This window comes from Dysidea avara, chromosome 15 (genome assembly GCF_963678975.1).
Source record: "Dysidea avara chromosome 15, odDysAvar1.4, whole genome shotgun sequence".
Taxonomy (NCBI): domain Eukaryota; kingdom Metazoa; phylum Porifera; class Demospongiae; order Dictyoceratida; family Dysideidae; genus Dysidea; species Dysidea avara.
The window spans coordinates 3,122,684-3,149,397 of NC_089286.1; the positions used below are offsets into that span (position 1 = coordinate 3,122,684).

Consider the following 26,714-nt stretch of genomic DNA (forward strand, 5'->3'; position numbering starts at 1 on the left):
AGAAAATCTTTTTTTGTTTCACTGCAGTAGACTCAAGAATACGGAAGTTATAGGTGTTTGTTTACGTTACGTCGAAACAAAAGCATGCAATCAATCTTCACTAATTTTTGCCATTTTATGTAGTGAAGAAGGTGATACAAGGAAACACTTACCCAGTAATCAAATACCCTCCTCATGATGAACAGAATGGTGCAAATTTGAACTCTGTGTTTATATGTTACAATTGTTTTAGCAAGCACCTGTGATTTATTTCCCTATACTTGCTTACAAATTAATCTTTCTGTTGTTGCTACTTTGTAGGGCTGTAACTCCCAAAGTTACTGGAATATGAGGCTGAAACTTTTCCAGAGGATCCATTTGGCTAAGTAGATTATAAGTATGTAATCAATGGAAATTTGAAAAAATGTGCAATTGTGTTGGATTTTTGCACATCCGGTCACAATTTACTCTAGAGGCTCTGGAAAGAGACACTGGAGTGACTTCAGACAATGTTACAACACTTGTCTTTTGTATCCCAGGTGTTGCCCACCCCACCCCACCACCTCCATCACTCACCCATTTGTGAGGACTTGTGATCCAAAAACATTGGGTGACCTGCAGTTCGAATCCTGGGGTTGGAGGGATTTTTTTCCTTACTTTGGCCCCTTTTCTGTTACACCTTATCAGTCAGTAAGTCAAGTCACCAGGTCTAAGTCCTTGAAATTAGGTTAGGTAATCCTAAGGCTACAGCACATGTTGCTGTCAGACCTTCAGTGCTGGTCACTGTAAAGTGCTAATAATAATAATAATAATAATAATAACACTTGTAAAAAACCTATTTGAAATGGCAGGAAATTGTAAAGACTGCTTCTTGTACTTGGATGGTCTGAAAGGCCTTAAATGTCTCCATCTTCAAGGGAAATTTCACCTGCATAGCTGCCAAGGTTGGTGAGTTATTACCAGTTCAATTATAAAATATTGTTTATCTACAAAAGTAATGTACAATGTGCCCAAACTTTAGGTTTTCCAAAATTAGGTTACATATGTGACATGGAGATATCATCTGAACTGTCCACACATATATGGTAATAATACTATTTTAAGCACAGTTATCCATGTGTACGTGTTTAACAAAACATACATTTTCAATCCTCAATAATTAATGCTCACTAAACTTACATTATTTGACATCACCAGTTGATTTCTCTTCCCTCTGATTTGACTAGGCACTTCACTGATAGATGGTCTGCTACCTTCACTATCACTCAGACATTGTTGGATTGTTGGCAGTAGTGGATGAGTTTTGTCAACCTCTTGCAAGTCTGCCATTCGTCGTTCAGTTTCAGACAACTCAAGTCCATCACTAAGAGAAGGAGGATGACCAGTCACTGTTTGTAAACAAAGAACTCCCAAGGAAAAAACTACAGACAATTCAGTAGGAGGTTGTTTGGACTTGATCACTTCAGGAGCCAGGTAGGATTGGTCAGTAACAGTATCATCTACTGCTGTTAGCACTTTTGGACAAATGAAATCAGCAACTACAGCCTTAGGCTCATCACTCACCAGTACATTACGACCATGAAGGTTTGTGTGTAATATTCCAGCAGTGAGAAGGTAGTTGAGACCTTCAGTCATATCATGACACAGGTCTAGCTGTATATCAACAGTTAAGCTTTCTTTGTTTTGAGCTATGAAACTATCAAGATTGTAGGGGAGTAGTTCTGATATAAGTGTTGGACTACTTGTAGGAGATTGTTGTGAGACTAATACAAACTGCTCAACATTGGGATGTTTAATAGTTGATAGAAATGTGGTAATTTGTTTTATCATTTCTATAACACCATCAGCTGACACATCAGGGTATCCAGGTAGTAGCTTCTTGTGTGTTGTTTTACTGGCATACCATCTGGTATTAAAAAACACTTGAGTGACTTCTCCATATTTCCCTGAACCTAACATCTGTTCCTACAATATTGAATAGCTTATATAAAACTTTTGTTCTATAGAAAGTATGCTTATAATTACTCTCTACTTTCAATTCCATCTAAATAGCTATCTAACATTCCAGCTACCTCAAAATACTCCCCCATATTTCAAAAATAAACCGCCTTAACATAAAACTTATCTGCATGGAAGATTAATACTGGCTCTACATGGCCTCATTTCTCTCTCACACAAAGGCTGCTTTTTGCTTAAAATGTTTTGGTCAAATGCTTCCAGAAAGACAAGCATAGAAACATATACACATACATGCATATATATACAAATACACAAAAAAATGGAATTTTCAAATAGAGTAGGGACCATAGCACATTGATAAAAAGTACTGCAACAAGCTGGAGTATTGCACAACATTAAATCACAGTAAAACAATAAGAAATGTTATATCCAGGGGTGGATCTAGAATTTATAAAGGGGGGGAGGGGGGCTAATTCAAGGTACTAATCTCTTGGGTGGAGGTGTGCAAAGTACACCTCCCAGCATGCTTTGCATGCTGGAACTAGGAGGGTCTGGGGGCATGTCCCTCCAGGAAATTTTTGAAAAATAGATGCTAAAATACTGCAATTTGGAGACATTTCCACATAAAATGCATTTTTCTGCCTGTAGATATTTTATATGCTGCCTTTAGATTATAGGTATGGCTCTCTGCAGCATTTGCTAATGGAAAGGTTTGGATAGGTTTAGACAATCAAGCACATGATACACCCACTCACAATTGCGTGCATGATAGAATAATAATGTTGAAACTGGAAAATTGTGACATTTGAATGATACAAAATTAAATCTGAGAGCATTTTCAATGGAAATTGTGTACCTGAATTAAGTATACTGGTACTGGTAATAACTACACAAGTAGATGAATCAAGCCTTTTAAACTGACCAATGCACTTCATTTTATGTATAGGCACAGGCAGATTTGGAAAAATTTCATAACAACCAACTTTTATGCTTACACTGAATGTTCTATTAGAGTAGTTAGGTGACTGTTCTATTAGAGTATCTCGATCTTGTACACCTCCAATGCTGATCCGGGTCCTTGTTGCATAATCTTTAGCACAAATCTACTGATAATTCCTTATAAAGACGTTTATAAGGTGGGTTTATGGGTATTTGTATTATTAGTTATCATATAATTATGCTAAGACAAAATTTCATTATAATCTTCAGCATATTAATCAAGTAAATCCTAAAAGTGAGGGGTGGGGCTTCAGCCTCCAAAGCTCCCCCCCCCCTGAATTCACCCCTGATATCCTTACTGTACATTTCCATTATGGTATCTTAAGCACAGCGGGGATATAACACTTTTTTGTGTGTATCTGTTTGTTAACTTTTTTTTGTAAAATAAAATTATTATGACTGGTGAACCCATGCATACTGCATCAAAGGAAAGAAATGGTGCTGTTCACCAGATATCAATTATTGTCTGAAAAGTGAATTATCCATTACATTTCATTGTCAGCTATGTTCAACCTGTTATACAGCATTACAAATCAAGAACTGTTCTAAAAGCACATCTACAATCAAAGTAGCCTCTTTGAAAAACACAGACTATTTCCATTATGAAGGGAAGCCATCATGTGCTACCACCAAATTGACACCTATCACTGTCAGCAAAGATGAATGGGACACAAAGGAGGATACTGGTAAGTCCATGAAGAATGTATTGTACATACTGTGGTATGCCAAAAGGCATGTGTCTAGCTGTCAAACAGTGAAAAATTAAGCTCGTAGCTGTAGCCGTTATTGAATTATGCTTGTCTGAAAGCATCATTAATCAGTCAGTCAGTCAGTAGAAAATTGCTTTTTAAAAATCCATAGCAATTTGTTAAAAGTGTTTTGGGTTGATCTGAAGGCTTGTTTGGACATAGTTTTCCCTAACCAATACTTACTGCCTCATAAAGTAAGGCTGGTTCTTGGGTGATGTTTTTTATGTGCCACGCCCAAAACCTTTGTAGTCCCTACTATACAGTACTATCGTACTGTAATATACATGTAAAGAACCTTGAGCGGGAGCATTAAAGCAAATGATGATTCTATAAAAACCATACAGAATGCAACTGTTCTATATTGGGCAGTTATAGAACACTTTGATACCACAGTTCTATATCAGGAAGTTATAGAACTGCCAGGCCTATTTGTAGGACAATAGCCTGCTTTTAAATAATTAATCACTCAATTCTGGTCAGTACAACCAATCAACCAAGCTGACAGCCAGTACTTCACTGGCTGACCAGTCAACCCAACCAGTATGAGCAGAGCTACTGGATTTAATTTATAGGCATACTTGAAGATTTCGATGGTGGTTACTTGTGATCAGCAGCAGTGAATTCGTTACTATGTTTTGTTTACATCAAATGATGAGTCCTAGAATATCACAGAAATATGCTAAATAAGTACCACAATCAAAACCTTTTAGTAGTTGAGAAGACAGACTAAACTCAACCTCTTGCTCATCCTAGTCTCATGCAGAGGTGCAACACATGCACAATGCCTATTCTATCAATGATAAACAACTCTGTGAGTTTTTAATTGTTTTGTGTGTCTTGTGTATCTCAAATTGGTGGTTTTTTATACCCATTAAAGCACTACCTAGGCTCATGCTGTAAGTAAAATATAGCACTCAAAGAGTGGTCTCAAGGCTTCATGTTGAGCTATATTTATCTCCTTCTCGCCCACTCTTTTATGTGCTATATTTGATGTGTAGCACTTGCGGCAGTGCTTTAACTCTTTCCATTATATATTAAGGGTAGATGGCAAACATGGCTAATGTATTACAGGCACACTTGATTAATTTAAAATTGGTATACACTACAAAAAACAGGACCTGGCTCAATTTGTTCATTATGAACTGACCAAGGTGTAGTGTGCATATATGAAGAAGGTCATTAATCAAACTAAAGTTATTTTCTACCTCATTGTAAATAAGCACCCATAAAAAAGATTTTCTTACTGTTTATGAACAGGCAAAACCAAGGATGTGTTTCACAGGCATTAGCCTTCTCCAGTGGGATAGTGTTCACAGAGTGTAGGTATTACCAATTAAACTTTATTCACTGCTGAAGTAATTAAAATTTTATGTGGCACAAATATTTTCACCCAGTTTATCAAATGGTATGGTAGTATCATAAGTAGAGATTGCCCTAAAAATTTTGTGCACCGCCTGAAACCCCGCCTTTAAAAATCAACCTGGAGACATCTTATATGATGAAAATCACCTTTATGAAATAGTACTAGTATATAATACAACAATAAATATAACAAAACACTTATGGATATAGAATTTTAAAAATTACAAAAACTCGAATTTTAGTCTCACTCCCTCACTGCCTCATACCTGCAATGCCTGACCACAGTCACAAGGCTAGAGGCCAAACAAAGCAGTGCACGGTCACCATTTTATGCCACAATAACAAACTCACTAGTGGATGTGCCTTTTGGGGTTCTGACAAGTGTAGGCCCGCTTCGTCTTGCCTTTTCTTTATCTTCATTCAGGCTGCTTATCTTCTTTTTTTATCCAATGAAACCATATTGAGGTGTTAATTTTCTGTATCGCACATTCTTTCAGCAACATCTTTCGATGCCACACTTATTTCAGAGCTGGATTTCAGAAGCGTTTTGCTACTATAATAGGTATACTAGTTAAATGTCTGCAACTTCGCGATTGGGATCCCGTTCGCAATAGGTTCGAGACCACACCCAACAAAAAAATCTAGGTGGACTAACAGTGATAGAATATGGAGACCACACCTCTTAATCTAGCTATTACTTAACAGTAAACAAGATGACCTCACCTCTTATTAGTCTAGCTAGCCTTGGCTGACCCCTTATACTCTAATACAACAGTCATGTATGATATTCTAGTCACAAGTTACACTGTAACTAGCTGTGCTACAACAAAAACTAATTTAAAGATGAAGTATGGATCTATGCATTAAAATGTGACAAGAGATAAATGGTGGTATTACAGCATAACTTGGTGGGAAAGTCCTTACTATGGCACAGTAGCTATAACAATTGTTTTGTTCAATGCCAAAGTAGGGACTTTCCCACTGAGCTATGCTGTAGTACCATCATTCATCTCTTGCTTCACTACTATTTGTTGCATAGATCCCTACTTCATTTTTAACATTTTTAAAGAATACTACTACATTTTTATAACAAAAACAGAATTTTGCGAAAACGATGGGTTTTTGCTGTGCTGGTCACAATTAGTCAGTTCTGTAGACATTTAGCTAAATGATATTTTTCTTCCATAGGAATATGTTAAAAGCATTTCAGGCAGCTTTGATGCTAACTAATATTGTCAAACTGTCATGAAGGCGAAGTGAGGCTGGAAATTGGGTGATTTTTTTTTTGGTAGGAAAGAACAACATCTCATGACTCCTCAACTATCAAGTACTGACTTAAAACTACTGTACGTACCAATACAAAGTTGTTTATCTGTTATTAAGTGGATTTGTTAATAATCAATACTGATGTCATCAGGATATATGGTAGTGTGTTGCAGGATATATGGTAGTGTGTTGTGCAGTCAAGAAACCCAGTACACTACACCATGAGTTCATTGACAGGAAGACAGAGAAAACACAACTTTCATACATGCATGGCTTCTCAAAAGCACATGACATGATTTTTGAATTGTGACTGAATTTGACAAAACCCGACTTCAATGCACAAGGCTTCGTTAGGAGATATGGCGATTTTAAGTAATGATATAGTAACTTCCCAGTACCTTGAAATACAAGTTCTTAAAGGTACACTTAGTTTCTTATTTTGGGGACCATCATCTTTTCACACACTTAATAAAAACCAGTATGAAACACAAATGCGTACCTTATTTGTCATGATACTTGGTGCACATTAAGCAAAAGTTGAGCATATACCAAATCTACTGCAAATCTGACAGAGTTATGGACAATTACGTACTTGCATTAAAATTCAATTTTTGTCACATCTACAAAGTAAACTACTTATGGAAATCATGTATAGGTCAACCATCATAGATCAAACCTTTCGTGGTAAAAGAATTTGCATACATTGTTACAAAAAACAAAAAAAAAGTAAAATTTTAAACGCTCAAACAGAACAGTCAACAAGTAGCAAAAAGCGAAAACGTTGCTGAAAGTTTAAACCAAGCATCAATACCTGAACTGCTGTTGTCAGCTACTCAGCTCACTTAATCTCATGAAAAAACTATTCAAGAGTATAAAGTTCATAATTTCAGTGATTCTTCCAATGGAAAATTAGAACATTTTATGTGTGTTTTATTAGAAGTCTTCAAAAATGTGCAGTGAATTATAGTATTGCAAAAATAGGTAACAGATGGTTAATAAAATCTACAATATACATAATACAATTGTAACTTCTGTCTTCTATAATCATCATTGTGTCTGTAGATGAGAAGAAATTACAAGCCCTAAAGTCTGGCTTTTGGGTGTTTACAAAAAGGAAGAAAATTTATGCAAAACAGCTGAATGGTGTAGCCTTTAAAAGCCTGGGTGAAAAAGATTAAGAAAAAGCTGCAATGATGTTAATGCCTGTATCATTAAAATTGAGTGGCATTAATCATCGCAGCCATTTCTTGCCTGCTGCCTTTTATTTTGCAACTTCTTTATTCTGGCTTGTGATTACCAAACCATAGTAGCTACACAGACGTGCTATATGAGCTGGTAACTGTTCAGCTTTTTTCAATACAATAATTTCCTTCTCATTGCATTCAATAAATATACAAATTCTGACTTGATATAACAAACCTGTTTTTTATTGTATTCTACTTGTTGGGTTTGGTCAGCTCTTCTTCCACTCAGTTGCTTTATCATCAGTTTGTTCTCTTCTTTCAATTTAGTGCACTCCAAATCTCTTACTGTCAACCTTGATTGTGTCTCAGACAACTCATCACGGAGTTGTGTCATAGCCAACTTTGAGCGCTCCTGTAGAGACAGTTACAACACAGGTAAATCTACAATGATGTACAAAGCATTGCAGCAGATAACTTTTCCTAACAATTATGTCATATACTACAATCAAGAGTTCCTTCACTATTATTATGTCACTATTTCTATATTATTGTAACAAGTACACAGAAAAATTTGGAATTTTCGACTAGAGCAGGGACCATAACACATCGATAAAAAGTAGTAAAACAAGCTGGAGTAGTGCACGATATTAAATCACAGTAAAACAATAAGAAGTGGTATATCCCTACTGTATTTAAGATACCATTACGGAAATGCACAGTAGGGATATCTCTTATTGTTTTACTGTGATTTAATATCGTGCACTACTCCAGTTTGTTTTAGTACTTTTTATCAATGTGCTATGTAAAATTCTAAATTTTTCTGTGTACATGTTTGTTAACTTTTTTTTGTAAATAATTATGACTGGTGAACCCACACATACCGCATCTGAAATGACACCACACACCCCAGCTATATCATATTATTGTGTAAAAATTGAAGTATCCATTACACTTTGTTGTCAGCTATGTTCAACCTGTCACACAGCATTTCGAATCACGTACTGTTTGAAAAGCACCTCTGCAAATGGTGCCGTGCCCCTCAGTTATATCAATTATTTTCTGAAACGTGAAGTATCCATTATGCTTCGTTGTTGGATATGTTCAACCTGTTACACAGCTGTACAAATCAAGAACTGTTCGAAAAGCACCTCTGCTATCACCACTATGAAAAATACGGATGTTTTACATTACAAAGGGAAGCCATCATGTACTACCACCAAAGCAACACTTTTCACTGTCAACAAAGATAAATGGGACACAAAGGAGGACACTGGTAAGTCCATGAAGAATGCATTGTACGTACTGCAGTATGTCAAAAGGCACCTGTCGGGTCAAAGTGACATCAAACAGTGAAAAAAATCAATCCCATAGCCTTAGCCTTTATCGAGTTGCACTTGTCTGAAGGAATCAGTTACTTACTCAGTCAGTCAGTAGAAAAGTCTGTTAAAATTTTGTTCTTATAAAAATTCCATAGCAACTTGTTGAAAGCATTTTGGGTCAACTTTAGTTTTCCCTAACCAAAATACTACCTCATCGTCGTCAGGGAAAATTGAGGCTGGTTTTTCTGTTATGTTATTTCATGGGCCATTCCTAGTGGTCCCTACTATACAGTACTATTGTACTGTATGATTACAGTGTATCTTATTATTTGCTGTGACAGCACAAGTAAGTATCTTTTGATACAGCGTCGATAACAATTTCTTGGTAGTTCATTTTCTCTTAATACAGTAATCTAAAAAGGAACAGCAGTACAATTTCAATACCCTTGCTCCCTCCAACAGCTCCATCTCTTATCTTCTGTCTTTATGAAGCACAACAGTATCAAATTTCGTACGTATGGCCAGCATGTGTATGAGGTTGAACATACCACTTTTACATGCACTTATCATTAGTTCATGAACCCACTATCTTTTATAATCCTCTGGCTTTTCTTTTGTCCACTAAGTGAGGGATGAGTATTCAGTAGTTTTAGGTTGACTTCATTGCTGTTTGGGATTTTTATTGCTTTGACCAACTATCCACAGTATCTGTGGAGCAAATTCTTCCATTGGTGTCTACATTATGGCTCCACTGCTAATGTATTAGTGAGAGTGGAGTCTCTTGTCTTAGAGATGTTCGGGTGTTGTCTCTTTGATGGTCCTTTGTTTAGTTGTCCAGTAGGGATGTGTACGACTTATCAATTGTGACACCAATATTAAAATGTTCATATTGTGATAGCTGTACATAGCAGATTACATAAATGATTTTAATGCAAAAATGGCTGGCACAAAGTTTGTCAACAGTAGTGTTAGTACCTCTCTTACACTGGATGTCTCAAGATACATACATACCCATTCGTGCAGCTAAGTGCACATGTCTTTTAGATGTCTTACTGTAAATGTGTGATCAGCTTCACCTTCCAGGAACAATAGTAAGGAATAACCCATATGGCATCATTTGTCATCACATCCCCACTTACGTACTCGGGCTACTGTAGGGCATTGTTTGAGTACAGTAGAACAACCATTATGATATACTTGCTATGACCATAATAAATATGCTCAGAAGCCATGGCTAGCTACATTCACCCTCTATTGTTCCCATGAGAGGAGTGGAGGGGAATGCTATTGATAAGCACATTACTATACAGACATTCACTTCCTGTTAGGAATAAGTGAATTGCATTAACTTTAGCCTGTGTGAGATGCATTCATAAAAATGTAATTACCCAGGAAAAAAGATCTTGCAAGGTTTCCAAGATCCTTGCAAGAAAAGGGATATTTTCAGTGTACGATTCTTGCAAAATTGTGCACGTTTGCTGCAAGATTCTTGCATGCAAGAGTACAACGCGAGAATCTCACAAGAAAAGGGACATTTTCAGTACAGTGCAAGATTTTTGCACTTTTTTTGCAAGAACAGTGGAAGGATCTTGCACTGCAAATCTTGCAAGTCATTTTTCCTGGGTAGGTATGTAGTCTTAAGCACTGATCTTGTTATAGCTACACAGTGATCAAAAAGATAATGAACATGTTTTATTTTTGTCATTTTAGAATAAAACTGCAGGGCAAGGGTGTAAGATTAGAGTATAAGTGAGACTCAGTATATCTTCAATATCAACTGACCATTATGGAAAAAGATGGTACCATGGACCCTGTGATTAAAATCAGTCTTTGGAGAGGCAAACTGTGAGCGATATGTTGAGCAAAACAACGAAGGCACATAGCAACAACCCTATAGGCCTATAAAGGAACACAGCATAATTCATATACAAATACTGCCTGTATTTGTTCCGTCTATGTTTTGGTGTTGGAAATAATTTAACCTATGCTCAGACAAAATCAGACCACAGGCCCCTATACTGAATAGCATTGGAATCATTTATAGATTTTTGGTCCATTTTCTCTCATTATAGGGACTTTTTTGAATTAGTTGTTCCAATACTGACTAAATACGGAGCTCGTATAGGTAGTATTGGAACACTTTTTTTGCTGTGGAAGTTCTGCAATTTTGAAAGTGTTTTAGATTCAAAGGCACTATAACAACACAGCTGTTGTAAGAAAGCTGCAGGTAATTAACAATGTAGTTTTTAAAGCTGAAGGCACCAGGGCAGGTTGAAATACATATACTCTGAAGAACCAAACACCTGTACTACATCTCAGCAAGGAGTTATTATGAACTCTTGCATTGATCTCAGAGAACTAATTAAGGTTTGCGAAACCAAATTCCAATGATTAAACTAGCACAAAGTTCCAGTAATCAGGTGGATGTGAGATTAGGAACTAGCGTGCTGTAGTGGAGAAGGCACGTAATCAAAAATAACTGCTTTTATATTACTTACGTAGCACTTTAAGTATACTCTTATTCACCTGAGCCCTCATTTCTTGTTTATAACTCTTGGTAAATGGGCCAGTTGCCCAAACATTTAGTAGCACTGTGAAGCCCATGGTCAAACAAGCACTTTGATGCTGGCAAGAACAAGTGAGTTATGATTAAAAATATCCCATACATTTAGTATGGACGATTCAGGCATGTAAACATGTTTACAACAAGAAAACATGCTTGCAGTACACAAACCATTGAGAGTGAATGTGCCTTTGTGTGATAATGATGCATGCATGTGCAATAATTTTTATTCCAAAACAGCACAGCATACATATAGAGTTTACAACAACAAACACACGGTATAGTATACAGCAACATATAGTACAATAATTATTACATCAAGAACTACAGTTTACATTATGTTATATCTCCGCCTTTAGGCTAATATCTCAGACGGTCTGGAAGATGTACAGCAGTTCCAGTTTGGGACCAAGTCTACTGGGACCAACAGATGACTCAGTAGGAACAATGGCTTCTTCAGCTTCAGAGCAAATTCTTAAATGGGCACGGTTCCTTCTTGGATGGCCTGAAGCCATTTCAACAACATATGACCTTGGTGTATCAGCTGCATGTGAAACTTGGCCTGGAGCTTGAAGTCCTCTGGACTGGTTGGTCTTCTGGCAGTGATGGTAGTGTTCTTACTCTGGGGCGCTTGTCATAGTATTGTATTTGTGACCTTTTGTACTTCTCATCTAGACTTCTAAAATTTGCTATGTGGAGCCATTTGGGTACAAAGTTCTCTTAGGATATCAGTCCATATTCTTCTCCCCATTAACAGTTCTGCAGGGCTGAGGGTACACAAGGCATAGGTATTGCTCTGTAGCTGAGGAGAGCTTTGTAAGAATTAGGAGGGTTTTCAAACAAATTTTTGATAGATTTTACTGTTCTCTCTGCTAATCCATTTGCTTGGGGATAATGTGGACTTGTGATGTGTCTAAATTTGTAAGGCTCTGAGAATTCCTTTATTGCCTGCGAGTTGGACTATGGACCATTATTCAATACCATCTCAGCTGGAATGCCAAACCTTACAAAAATTATATGTGATGACACTGGACAAAGTTGTTGAAGTAAGCTTTGTACTTCCACAAACCTGTCAACTGTCAATAAGTAAGTAGAATTCTTAAACTTAACAAGTCTGAAGTGATACGTTCCCAAGTATGACTGGGCAATGGTATAGTAATCAGAGGCTCTCTGTTGGGAGTTGTAGTTTTCTGACTAACAGGACATGATTGCACAAAGTTCTCGATTTCTCTGGTCACCAAACAGAAGAGAAGGCATGCATCCTACAATGTTGAATGCCCTGGTGACCCTAATGGATTTTTTCTAGGGTTGATTGTCTCATATTTGCTGGGATAACTACCCTGGATTGGTACAGTAATAGAGTGCCACTAAGAGTAAGTTCAAGTTTGCTTCTATTATAGGCCAGCCTGAAGTACAATACTGTATTAGCTTTGAACAAATACTACCCTCAGCTTGGGCCTTACAGTAACCGTCCAAACAGTCAGGACTTGCAGGAAATGTAGCTGTGATTGCTTGTACTAACTGTTCAATTTCAGAAGAGCTACTAACATCAGAAGTATCCATGAGTGGAACTCTTGACAAGGTAACAGCCATATAGAGAGTCTTCCCAGGTACATGAATATTGAAACCATAAGTCTAAATTGAAGTACCCATGGTGGAAGCAAATCTTGGCTCTTCCTACCTAACATTGGTACAAGGGGCTTGTGGTCAGTTTCTAATATAACAAACACACTTGCTGAGGACATATTCAGCAAACTTCTCTAAGGCCCATGTCAAAGCCAGTGCCTCTTTTTCAATTTGGACATAACGAGTTTCAACTTCATTGAGTGCCCTTGAATTAAAAGCCACTGGTCACCATGTTCTTTCTTCTTGTTATATTAAGACAGCTCCATTTCCATAGGCTGAAGCATCAGCACGACTTTTGTCTTTGCTTCTATGTCATAGAGGGCAAGTACATAGGGAGAAGATATCTCCCATTATAGCTGAATAAATCTCTTGAGCAGCTCTTTGAGCTCAACAATTCCTGGAGATGCTTTGAGATATGTGCAATATTTGGGGAAATTTTATTCATCTGGTTGATCATCCCCATGAATCTTCTCAGCTCAGTAACAGAGGTTGGTGGTGCCATTCCTAGTATTGCAGTGGTTTTCTTAAAAACAGTTTAAGTTCCATCACATGACTTAGGAAAGATATGCAAGACTGGTAAAAGCTGCATTTACAGAACCTTTACTTAAAGTGATACCAGCTGACTGAATTCTCTTAAGTGCAGCCTGTAGACTGGATTCATGTCCAGCTGAGTCTTTACTATAAACCAGAATATCATTGACATGGAAAAGCACCCTCCCCCCCCCCTGGGAAGCCTAAAACCACTTCATTCATATGGCGTTGATAGATTTCTGGAGCAATGGATATTCCAAATAGCAGTTTATTAAAACAAAACTTCCCAAAGGGAGTTTAAAAAGTGGTTAACTTGGACTCATTGGCTAGAAGGATCTGCCAGAATCCACTGTTGGCTTCCAATACTGTTGCTCCCGATAGTTGTGCAAGTGTAGTGTCCACTTTAAGCATATATAGGATGCACTTCTCGTAATACATTTTCATTAAGAGGTTTGAGGTCAACACAGATACTAACTGCCCCAGAGTCCTTGGGTACCACTACCATTGCTGCACACCAGGGAGGGTTGGTTCTTCAACAGGTGAAAATACCCCCAAACGGCTTTGCATCTGTTGTCATTCACTTTGCATCTTTGATCGTAGTGGGAGAGGAATGTTTTGTGGGGCATTTAAAGCAAATAAATAATTGGCTGTTTGGTTTAAGCTTGATTGTATAATCATGAACCACGATAGTGGGTTCATAATAGGGATCGCCCATGTTTTTTGCAAAAATCCTAATAGAACGCACACCTAAAAATCACCTTGAAAAGCATCCTTCAACTCAAAACAACCCTCTGGTGGTTCTTTGCAATGAGTATAGGTCCACTAGTAAGTATCAAGTGAAAAGGAAACAGTATGTGTATTTCAGACAAAACTGAAATATGCCCGTTTGTTCAGATTATTATTATTATTATTCTTTCACAGGCATAGCAAAGTTTACAAGGAGAATCCTGGGATAAAAAGTAGCAAGGTTTGCTGAATGGATCATTGTGCGTGTCCATGACCTATTTTTGATTTCGTTTTCAGATGGAAACAGCCCAAACCAGGCCGTTTCTTCTTGCCAAAACGCCACTGATTACGCTCGAGAAGCCATACAAGATCACGCTCAGAGTTAAGTTTTTTGGTGTGCGCTACTTGTGGCTAATAGAATCCGTCTTTATTAAACTCAGTATAGGCCAGGAAGCTTAATCTGGGTTGATGACTTTGTTGCAAGGTGGTTTTTTTCGCTCCGTGATTATTGTACGTGGGCGGGTTATCCAGATTAAATACTCTAATAGAGCAGTCATGTAAATCTAATCAAAAACAGCCAAGCTGTAAAAAAAGGAGTGCGGCCCTTGAAAAGGCTATGGTGAAAAAAGATGTGAAATCCAAGGTGGCGGCCAAGAAATGGCTGTGATGGTAGGTTAATGGTAAAAATTTTAATAACGACAATTCAGGTGAATTTGGCGCCGCTTGGTCAATTGGCACAAAATTCACCAGAATTGTCGTTATTAAAATTTTTACCATTAACCTACTATCACAGCCATTTCTTGGCCGCCACCTTGGATTTCACATCTTTTTTCACCATAGCCTTTTCAAGGGCCGCACTCCTTTTTTTACAGCTTGGCTGCTTTTGATTAGATTTCACTTCTTTTTGTATTTGTATACCCCAAGGCCGGCCTATGGCCAGCTTTGGGACTTTTAACCTATACATTATTCTTTACCACAGGAAAAAGAAAAAGATGAAGCAAATTTTATAAATACTGTACTTTAACTCATTCTGATTTTATCAGTAATTGTACAAATTATATATATAATGCATATATCAAGAGTTCATTATATTATGAACTCTTGCATATATTTATTACATGTCAATTAATCCCCACAGGATAATTTGCAGCTGATCTCTCTACTGGGTGACTTGAAATGTAGCTGAACTCTCTACAGGGTGATCTGCTTGTATGTAGATGAGCTCTTTTCAGGATTTTCTCTACAGGGTGACTTGACTCTAGCTGAACTCTCTGCAGGGCTATCAGTTTGTAGTTGAATTCTCTACAGGGTGATTTGTTTGCAGCTGAACTCTCTACAAGGTAACTTCTTCTAGCTGATCTGTCTACAGGGTGACTTGTTTCTAGCTGGTCTCTCTACAGGGAGATTTGTTTGTAGCTGAATTCTCTACAGGGTGATTTGTTTGTAGCTGAACTCTCTACATGGTGGTTGCTTTAATTTGTAGCTGAACTCTCTAAAAGGTGACTTCTTATAGCTGAACTCTCTACAGGATGATCTTTTCATAGCTGAACTCTCTACAGGATGATTTGTTTGCAGCTGAACTCTCTACATGATGATTTCTTTGTAGCTTAACTCTCTACAGGGTGATTTGTTTGTAGCTGAACTCTCTACAAGGTGATACTTCTAGGTGATCTCTCTACAGGATGACTTGTTTCTAACTGAACTCTCAACAGGATGATCTGTCATAGCTGAACTTTCTACTGGGTGATTTGTTTGCAGCTGAACTCTCTACATGGTGGTTTCTTTGTAGCTGAACTCTCTACAAGGTAACTTCTTCTAGCTGCATTGTTCTCTCTACAGGATGACTAGTTTGTAGCTGAACTCTTTACAAGGTGATACTTCTAGGTGATCTCTCTATAGGATGACTTGTTTCTAACTGAATTCTCAACAGGGTGATCTGTTCATAGTTGAACTTTCTACTGGGTGATTTGTTTGCAGCTGAAATCTCTACATGGTGGTTTCTTTGTAGCTGAACTCTCTACAATGTGACTTCTTCTAGCTGAACTCTCTACAAGGTGACTTGTTTCTAGCTGATCTCTCTACAGTGTGACTTGTTTCTAGCTGAACTCTCTACAGGTGATTTGTTTGCAGCTGAACTCTCTACATGGTGGTTTCTTTGTAGCTGAACTCTCTACAAGGTAACTTCTTCTAGCTGATCTTTCTACAGGGTGATTTGTTTGTAGCTGAATTCTCTACAGGGTGATTTATTTGCAGCTGAACTCTCTACAAGGTGATTTTTTCTAGCTGAACTCTCTACTGAGCGATTGATTTTTTTGCAGCTGAACTCTCTACATTGTGGTTTCTTTGTAACTGAACTCTCTACAGTGTGATTTGTTTGTAGCTGAACTCTCTACAGGGTGATCTGTTCGTAGCTGAACTCCCTACAAGGTAACTTTTTCTAGCTGATCTTTCTACAGGGCGATTTCTTTGTAGCTGAGTTCTCTACAGGGTGATTTGTTTGCAGCTGAACTCTCTACATGGTCGTCTCTTTGTAGCTGAACTCTCTACAATGTGACTTCTTCTAGCTGAACTCTCTACAGGGTGACTTGTTTCTAGCTGATTGCTCTACAGGGTGACTTGTTTCTAGCTGAACTCTCTACAGGGAATTTGCTTGCAGCTGAACTCTAACTTCTTCTACCTGATCTTTCTACAGGGTGATTTGTTCGTAGCTGAATTCTCTACAGGGTGACTTGTTTCTAGCTGATCTCTGTACAGGGTGACTTGTGCCTGCTGAACTCTCTACAGGTGATTTGTTTGCAGCTGAGGTCTCTTACATGGTGGTTTCTTTGTAGCTGAACTCTCTACAAGGTTTCTTGATCTCTCTACAACATGACTTGTTTCTAACTGAACTCTCTACAGTGTGATCTGTTCATAGCGGAACTTTCTACTGGGTGATTTGTTTGTAGCTGAACACTTTGCATGATTGTTTCTTTGTAACTGAACTCTCTACAAGGTAACTTCTTCTAGCTGATCTCTCTACAGGGCAATTTGTTTGAGCTGAACTCTCTACATGATGGGTTTCTTTGTAGCTGAACTCTCTATTAGGTACCTTCTTCTGGCTGATCTGACTATAGGGTGACTTGTTTGTAACTGAATTCCCTACAGAATAATTTGCAATGTAATATAATTGAGTAAATTATAAATGCAACTGAATGCTTTATTAGGGTGACTGTTCTATTAGAGTATCTCGATCTCGCATTTGCTACACGTAGTTGCCTTTCGAATCATAACTCAGTGGTTTGTAATCCAATTCTTCTGTACTACTGCAAGGACTTTCTATGATGATTATTCCAGCTACATACTGATTTTCAGCTCATTGCTCTAAGCGGTTTGCCTGATAGACACGAAAACTAATAGTTTTTTTATTCATAAAAATCGATCGCGTAATTTTGACACAGGCCGGGTTTTGTGTCATATCTCCGTGGTCTTTATCCTGATTCCTTTCAAACCACAAAAAGGCACTCCTACGATGGTTGCTCCATCTACATAGCAATTTTCAACTGATTCCTCAAAGGAGTTTACCCTGTAGGCGTGACAGACCTTCGACCTTATTTTACGCAAATAATCGGTCATAACTCCGTGAATGTTCATCGGATTCCTACCAACGTTGGTACACAGATCCGCCTTAATGAGCCCTTTAAGTGTGCCAAATTTCAGCCCGATCCGAGCACGAATTCGTGTTTTATGGCGGATTTTGCGAAGTGTGCGAAATGAAGAAGTAGAAGAAGAAAAAAACGAAGAAATTAAAACGACATTTTGTTCGCTCGTATCTCGGAAATGGCTGGAGCGATTTTCTTCAAATTTGGTGTGTAGACTCCCCTTACTGGCCGGCACCTCTCTAGCAAATTTGGTTCCAATCGGGTAAGAGATCACAGAGCTACATAGGTGTGAAAAGTGCGTTTTCTTTCTTCCTGTTAATATACTCACGGGTGGCACGCCGGCTTCTTGGGCCGCACGACACACTACCGTGTGTCTTGATACTCTAATAATGCAGTCAAGTGTATAACAACAATCCTTGCACTGAATTGACAGCTATTAAATGCACCAGTAATGTAAATTGTAGCTCATATTGGGAGATTCTCAGTCTGTATGCACATTGCAATTTGATTAGTTTCATGTTTGTACTGAAACATTGACAGTGTTACTATGAAAATTACACTATTCACATCAGTCTTCATTATCGATCAAAGAAATCCATGTTAATTTGTACACATGATATTGTAGTCAATAGTGTGAGAAGATATTGCTGAGGAGATGATATGTTCCAACAACTTGCAACAAATACTAGTCAATGATATGGGTCTATAGTTCGATGGATTAGTACATGGGCCTTTCTTGTATACTGGTGTTACATATGCCCTCTTCCAGTCTGAAGGGAGTTCACCCTGATGAATAATGCAGTCAAGTATATAACAACAATCCTTGTACTGAATTTGACAGCTATTAAAGGCACCAGTAATGTAAATTGTAGCTCATATTAAGAGACTCTCAGTCTGTATGCACATTGCAATTTGATCAGTTTCATGTGTGTACTGAAATGTTGACGGTGTTACTATGCAGAATGCAAAATTACACAGTCTTCTTCATAATCCATTACTGGATTAACAAAAAGTACACAAACTAGATGAATAAACAATTAGAAATTTTAAAATGGGAATAGGGATTGCTGAAAAAAGCCACAAAACAAGAAGGGATCGCTGGGGTGGTAATGTAAACCACAAATCCCTATTTTGACTCACTTCAAAATGACAGAGCATGTAACTAAAGATTTATGACAGAGAGTCAAAATAGGGATTTGTGGTTTACATTACCACCCCAGCAACCCCTTCTTGTTTTGTGGCTTTTTTCAGCGATCCCTATTCCCATTTTAAAATTTCCAATTTTTTATTCATCTAGTATTATTCACATGCAAATGTTCCCAACCCTGCAAATAACCAAGGATACAGTGAAATGTTATTTTCCCTCACAGAGCATAAATTTACAATAATTCTAGCTCCTTAATTGCTAGCAATCCCAGAAGGTCACTCTTTAGATCTTTAATAACATACACGTCTTGTGTGCAGCATCTCCCATGGCAAGTGAGGAAGAGATTCGTCTTATCAAGGATATTCAAGTGGGTCTGATCTGGGCCATAAAGTAATACTTCTGTATCTTCCAATGGCGTGGCAACATTCATGGACCTCCATGCAGAATCCGACATGGCATGATGGCAGTAACCTCAGCACCTGAATCCACTTTGATAGCTATTAGTTTCTCTTGGATTTGGATCGCAATAGCCAATGTGTTCTTTTTGTTACCTTCCACAGTGTCTAGATACATGTCAGGTGTTTCTGGTTGTGGCTGATTTGACTGGCTGGAGGAGAGTTCATGTAAATCCCTGGTCTGCATGGCAACTGTGTTAGATAAACACTGGCTGCTATAGTGTTATTTCCTGTTGCAGTGGTAACACAACACTTCTCTGGCTGGGAATGACTGTCACAGGTGAGGGTCCTTCCCACATCTTCAGCAATTCTGGTACACCAATGTTTATCTGGCTGCTGGAGGAGGTATTGCAGGTAGTTTCCGTCTGGGTAATGTTTTAGGTACTGCATCTAGGGATGTGGACTGCTTCAGTGCTTCTTATTGCTCCTTTACTGCCTCACGTTGACAGAATAGCCATTTAGCCTTGTCTAACTTGAGTTCCACCTCCATCTGCAAACATTTGGACAGGGCATGCATGGTTATGAATCCCGACTACAAGATGATCCCAGATAAGTTCTTTTTCATCACGCTAAACTCACAGTTATCACCTAGTCAGTGTACTCACTTGCTCGACAGTCTCATTCGGCAGCTGACATCTCTTATTAAAGCATGCCTGTTTGAAGATAATGTTCTTTCGCACCTTGAAGTAATCATCAAAAGCCTCAGCAACTTTGTTGTACTTCTTATTCTCTGCGAACACTCTTGTAGTGTCCATAACATCTTCCGTGTCCTATCCAAGACAATAGAGAAGGGTGCTTGTCTACCTTGTCTGCTAGCCCCTATGCCAGGCAATATTGTTTAAATCAACGCTTCCATTTAGTCCACTCATTATTCTTATGGAAGCAAAATGGAACTGAAGGCTGCAGGTTCACTGTAGCCAACAGTCACTTCTGACACCATGTTTGATAACCATGCATGTGCAATAATTGTTATTCCAAATGCAGCACAGCATACATATAGAGGTTGCAACAACAACCACACAGTATAGTATACAGCAACCTATAAAATTTTGACACCTTCTGGGTTCTTTGAACACATTCCATAAGACATCAATAGGTGTATCTGTATCATTTTCTTGTAAATCCTCCAGAGTTTGTAACATCATTCTAAAAGATTACTTTGCTCTTTAACTTCCACAGTAGATTATATATACACAATATCATGGTCACTAATCCCTGACAATGGTCTGCAATGAAGTACTAATGATAATCAATTTGTAAGAAAAACGCCAAGGATATTAGTGGGTCTGGTGAGAAAGTTGACAGTTTGAGTTAGGTCATAATCCTGTATGAAGTTAAGAAAAGTTTCACACAAATGGATTGGGTAATTGTTACCACTGACTGAATAGGAATCCCAAGGGAAATTAGCATCACCTGTAATCCAAACAACAGCGTCAGGATTGTGATTCATCATACCCCATAGGGGATCATAAAGGATTTCCAAATATATTATGTCAACTTCAGGTGGACAATACAAGGAACAAACAATGAGAGGTGGGCATGTAGTTCAATGGATAATACAAACTACTGTCTCACAAAGGGCTGTATTATGCAATTCAAGATTGGTGGACAACAGCAAATTGTGGCAACCAATGAATACACCCCCATAGCCATCAAATCTGCCCTTACGGTATACTTGATATTGCTGTGGAAATATTTCACTTGATGCTATGGTAGGAGATAACCATGATTCACAGCTAATGATGATTTTTGGTGAATGAGTATCTTCAAAATTCTGTTGCTTTGCGACAATGCTTTGGCAATTTATAACAGCTACATCTAATACATCACAATGATTTGAATTTTCAAGGGTAAGGGTAAGATTATTAGCGCAGGGGAGGCCAGTTAGGGACTATCTTCCCATTTTTCTTTTAAACCATTTTTCATTTTTATTCAATTCTTTCAGTTCAACATGTAGTTTCCTGATAACTTCTTGTTCTTTTGGCGTAAGATCTGGAGTGATAAACACTTTTTGGATTACAGTGGGAAAGTTTGTATTACAAAGTTTGGTACAATTTCGCATAATTGATGCCTTGTCAGATTCAGAAGTAACAGAATTTTTAGGAGTCTTGGTTTGACCCTTTTCTTACCTGCAGGTAGATGGTTTTTGTTATTGTGGCAGGAACTACTAGATATTTATCAAATATACATGCCACAGAGTCTATGTAATGTTTCAGGATACTCAGATGTTGACTCTTCAATATTTTGCACAGTAACATTCAGGTGTCTCTTGGATTTTTCTTTTTCTTCACTTATGTAGGAAGAAAGAATTTCAGATATTTATTCTTTAGGAGTGGACTGTATAGGTGCATTAGAATTTTCTTCTATTGAACTAACTGCTGTAGGGTTGAGCAAGTTACTAGGAGATGATACTTCAGTAACAGCAGCATTCTTCTTTTCCATGTCTGACACTCTTTGTTCTAAGGAAGCAATTGTGGATTTCATACTACTGATAAGATTTTCATATCAGTCAATATGGCAGGAGGGGCACAAAAATGGGTTGTTAGATTTCTTAGAGTTGACCAATGCCTTCTGGGATAGCCCAATGCAACATCTATGGATCCAGCTGTCACAATCACCTTCACAAAAATTAATATCGATTCATCATCATCACAGTTGTTTGATGTGTTCCAATGTAATACCTCTTCTAAACAGACCAGACAACAAAAAGACTCACCTTCCCTAGTCAGTTTTGCTTCCTTTCTCCCTTGGGCTTTCACATCCGGTGACTCTATTTCATCTGTATTGCATTTGCCAGGTATCAGTACTCCTAATATAGCAGTATTGAGCGACAAACACTTGGAATTGTTGCCAAGCCAAGCCAACAGCATACCAACAAACAAAAATATCATGATACTTGGGTCTTTCAGGGAACTAAATGAAACTCTAACCACAACGATCACGTGAATTTTTTTTAAAATTTTTAGTGCAATGGCACTATGGGTAGACCCAAGATGGTGTACTGAGTGGGCTCTGCTATTACTGGATAGACTGCATGGTTTGGCTTCTCTGTGGAGTATACACTTCAGTGGTACGTCTAGACCCTGTAACTGTGGTGTATTCTCTGACAATCTTTAGGAAGACCCCACCACATACTCAGTCACAGAAGAACCTTCTAGAAATGGTACAACGTAAAGCAGCTCGATTTGTTTTTAACTCTTATACTAGAAACACCAGTGTGACAGTTTTACTTAATAGATTGGATTGGCTAGCACTAGAGGACAGGAGAAATTATGCTACAGTTACTATGTTCAACAAAGTGCTACATAATGCAGTTTCAATTGACTTTCTACCATATCTTCACCATCGTCCACAATTACATGTGGCCACAATCAAAGAATTATCCCTATTTCTACCAGGGTCAACTACTACCACCACTCATTTCTGCCATCAACCATCAGAATCTGGAACTCTCTCTGTATTGAAGTTGTTGCTGTTGAAAATGTTGATGACTTTCAGACTAAATTACACACATGCACATTCACACAATCATGATTTGAGTTCTTTGTGCATTAAATAAAACACATAAATAAAATAAATAAAGACATAATCAGAAATGGATTCCACTTTTGCTAACTGGAAGCAAGGAAATGACCATGTGACAGTATTATGTACAGTTGTGGTGATGTCACTACTGATTTTTAATGACCTTTGCAGAAATATGGAAATCTTGGCCAAACACATTGATAATTATGTCTTTTATGCGCTCTGAAATGTAATCTTTGGTTTTAAAAAAAGCTACATTCAAACAAATAAACACATACTGATTGGATGAATACCTTGTGTAGTAAAATTTAAGCTCACTCAATTATGTGAGTTTTGCAGTTTTTTTTCACATGACTGTACAATGCAGCATTGTCTTGTGAGAATGTAAGTGATCAAAAACTCACTAATTAAAGGGCATGGCACCCAATGTACTCGCGAGTATTCATACTTACAAGCAAATGGTGCCACTCCCTTTAATTAGCTAGTTTTTAATCACTCACACTCTCTCAAGATGACATTGCGTTTGAGCAGTTAAGTTCAAGTTTCTATACAATATAGTATAAATATTACCTCGACCTGCTTCTCATGTGTGTCCTTCTCTTGCTGCAGATTTGTTTCACTTTGTCTCAGCTGTGACTCCAACAAGGTAATTTTTTCTTTGCTTTCTGTCATTTCATCCAATAGCCAACTGAAGTGTTTTAAACTTCTCTATAGAACAAGTACATTTCAAATGTCAAAGTACATACAAAGAACAAAGTGAATAGTTAGTCATCCTTTTAACCATACAAATTAGATTGTATTATCTTTAATTGCTTTTAGGTGATCTGGGTCAGACTTGTTTCAACCCTGTATCACACAGCATTTATTGCAAGAAAACACTGAGAACAGGACAAATCACTCCACCAACTAACAATGGCCATGCACCACCACCCATAAAACCAAGAAAGAACTAAGCTTGTAGATGATGATACAACTGTACAACTGTGTTACATTGTATGTGCACAGATTGTCACTGTCAGGTATACATTATGTTGTAAACGTAATGATGATTAATTAGACTGTGACATAATATTGAATAATAATTATGATGTAATCTTTTAGTATATAAGGCCAAGTTGAGTGTGGTTCGCTCTCTCTAGTTTTGTATTCATTACTCGCTATACTTTTGCTTTAATTCATGATTGCTAAATCAACTTGAAGGTCGTCGTCGCGCGGGTAAACCTTGTTACATAAACATAGGTATAGCCAACAGTTAGAAACTTTAGACTTAATGTTTTCAAAGCACTACAAGATCATAGGTCAGACTATAACAGCCTATATTTCCACCAACACAACATATGTATACCACAAGTACGTATCTTACTCATATGCAGTATATTAGCAGCATCACATGTACAACTATGTACACTCTGCTAATAACAACATACTTCTGTCAAGTTCATCTTCTCATTCAGAACTTTTAGTTGTGACACAATTGATACTGTAGATTTTGTGGTTTGTGGTGAGGTCACAGATGTTTTAGAATCTGATAATTCTACTACTTTCTTGGAATCCATTTCCTTTAGTAGTTTACCATTAACTGACAGTGTTTCCTAGTAACAGTACTGAGATAACTACACATTCTAATGTATGATGTAGTTATGACACTGTATTGTTTACATACCATCTCAGTTTTCACCAGCTCAATTTTGTCAATGGTAGCTCTAACTTCATCTACTGATCCTTCCAGTTTGTGAATTTCTTTCTGAATATCATCAGCACCAAATGATGACTTGAGCTCCTCATATTGCTTCAGTATAGTAGAGTACTTTTGTTGCTCCTTGTCTAACTGTTGTTCCACAAACTTCTTATATGTCTCATTTTCTTTCAGTTTCACTACCAAGTGATCTTTCTGTGAGCGAACCTGTGGCGATGTCATGATCACATGGTTATCGCATTATTGTAAACTAACATGTTTTAACATGTCTGCCATACTAACAGGTGATAACTGATCTTGTTCACTTCTGTTCTCTACATCATCCATTTCTTGTACCTGTAAGTGCTAATAGAATAACATGTACAGTATGTATTAGTATACCATTGGTGTATCAGACATGTCAGTTTGTTGTGTTGACTGATCATCTTGTAAGCTGTCTGGTTGAGATGTTACATCTTTGAGTTGTATCATTTGTATATTTCTTGCTGACACCATATTATTAGCTTCTGTCTTGGCTACTAGTAACTGTTGATGAAGCTGATTGACCATTTTAGGAAGGTTCTGTACAGCAATGATATAAAAGTTTTGCATACATAATTGTGAAACTACCTCTAATTGGCTCAGTTGAGTCTTTAGCACACCTCTACCTTCACTGGTAATCTAAAATTCAAAAGCTGACAAGCTGTCTGTGTAATAAGTGATAAACACTCACCATCTCATCAAAACAAGTGAGGAATGATAAAGGACCCACACTCAATGCTTTACCAGTAGCAAGTATAGTACTGGGATAAATGGCTACATGTAGTATTCCCTTTTGATGAAGGTCAGTGAGGTTCTGTGATACTTTAGAGGTGACCAGAGGAACCACACACCTTGGAATCATCCAGTAGAGAATTGTGGAGCTGCCTTGAGCTACTGAGAGCAGCTGTAAAGTGTGAGGAGTAACTTCACACTTCTTCAGTATAAAGTTACGTGTGTCAAACACATCTTGAAGACTCAACTGTTGTAGTTCCAAATCAAGCTGTACAGCAAGCACTGTGTGAGTGCTGTTATCCTTTGGAAGCATTTGGTGTACTGGTTTAGCAATGGGGTAATCCAGCAATGGTTGAGAGAAATCCAATTTCACTTCAACTTGTGTTAAAAGTATTTTAGCTTCAGGAATACCACAAGCATCGACTACTTCATTGAGGATGGAGTGATCACTCCATGTGAAGTAAGGAGTTAACTTTTGGACCAGTGAAAGTGAGTTTGAGTCTTGTATAAAACATTTCAAAAACTCAGCAGAAAATAACGGAATATTGTGCTGATCACTAGCCATCAAGGATGTGCACTGGTCAACTATCTTCTGTGAATCACAACAGTGAAGCATTTTTTCTAAATGTAACTTTAGGTCTAGGAATTCTCTGACAAGGAACATGGGGTCAATAAAGCTGTTTATTTCAACAAAGCTGTCTTTATGTTCCTCTGTCATAGTGGTAATCTGGGTGATGGAATCCAAACCTGAAGTGTTTACCTTTATAATAACGTGTCTGAATATTTATGAACTAACCTTCTTTCAAAAATTCTCCCAAACTCTTTTGACGATCACTGGTTACTAGTAGCTCACAGAGAGCCTGCAGCTGTTGCACATCCATTTGTCGCATCCTCCCCAACAACAGATAATTTGTCTGGTAAATACTTGAAGAAGCCATTACAGTGTCCCAACTGATGAGTTGTTGGGGTACCATAAACTCCACAACCACATCAGAATCCATGTTGACTGACAGGTGGTCATAGTAGTGGTCAATAAACTCCTTGACTGTTGCTATAAAATTATATTAAGCAAAATTGATTCCTAATCTAACAACTGGTATATGGCATGGTCACTACTAAATACATTGCTATATATAAGAATAATTATCAAGTCACAGTGGCAATAATGGTTGATGATGCGTTTAATAATTATTATAAATATTTTTATAACCACTTGACTGTTTAGGCTACTAATAAA

At 37.7% G+C, this 26,714-nt stretch overlaps 1 protein-coding gene and 1 long non-coding RNA gene across 2 annotated transcripts in view; one reads left to right on the plus strand and one right to left on the minus strand.

The window, feature by feature from the left end:
- The window catches only part of LOC136245489 (uncharacterized), a 108,460-nt gene that overhangs the window by 28,925 nt on the left and 52,821 nt on the right, over positions 1-26,714 (minus strand). Inside the window, exons 6-15 of the mRNA XM_066037030.1 lie at positions 26,274-26,528; positions 25,437-26,224; positions 25,334-25,384; positions 25,106-25,285; positions 24,980-25,060; positions 24,692-24,931; positions 24,456-24,620; positions 23,599-23,736; positions 7,734-7,910; positions 1,159-1,944 (exon numbers count right to left, since the gene is read on the minus strand). Of these exons, the coding sequence (XP_065893102.1) occupies positions 1,159-1,944; positions 7,734-7,910; positions 23,599-23,736; positions 24,456-24,620; positions 24,692-24,931; positions 24,980-25,060; positions 25,106-25,285; positions 25,334-25,384; positions 25,437-26,224; positions 26,274-26,528 (2,861 nt within the window). The remainder of the gene's footprint in view (positions 1-1,158; positions 1,945-7,733; positions 7,911-23,598; positions 23,737-24,455; positions 24,621-24,691; positions 24,932-24,979; positions 25,061-25,105; positions 25,286-25,333; positions 25,385-25,436; positions 26,225-26,273; positions 26,529-26,714) is intronic.
- Positions 1,106-24,172, plus strand: LOC136245490 (uncharacterized). Its single transcript, XR_010695882.1, has 4 exons — positions 1,106-1,452; positions 7,826-7,933; positions 23,638-23,674; positions 23,848-24,172. It is a non-coding gene; the product is annotated as an uncharacterized lncRNA (long non-coding RNA).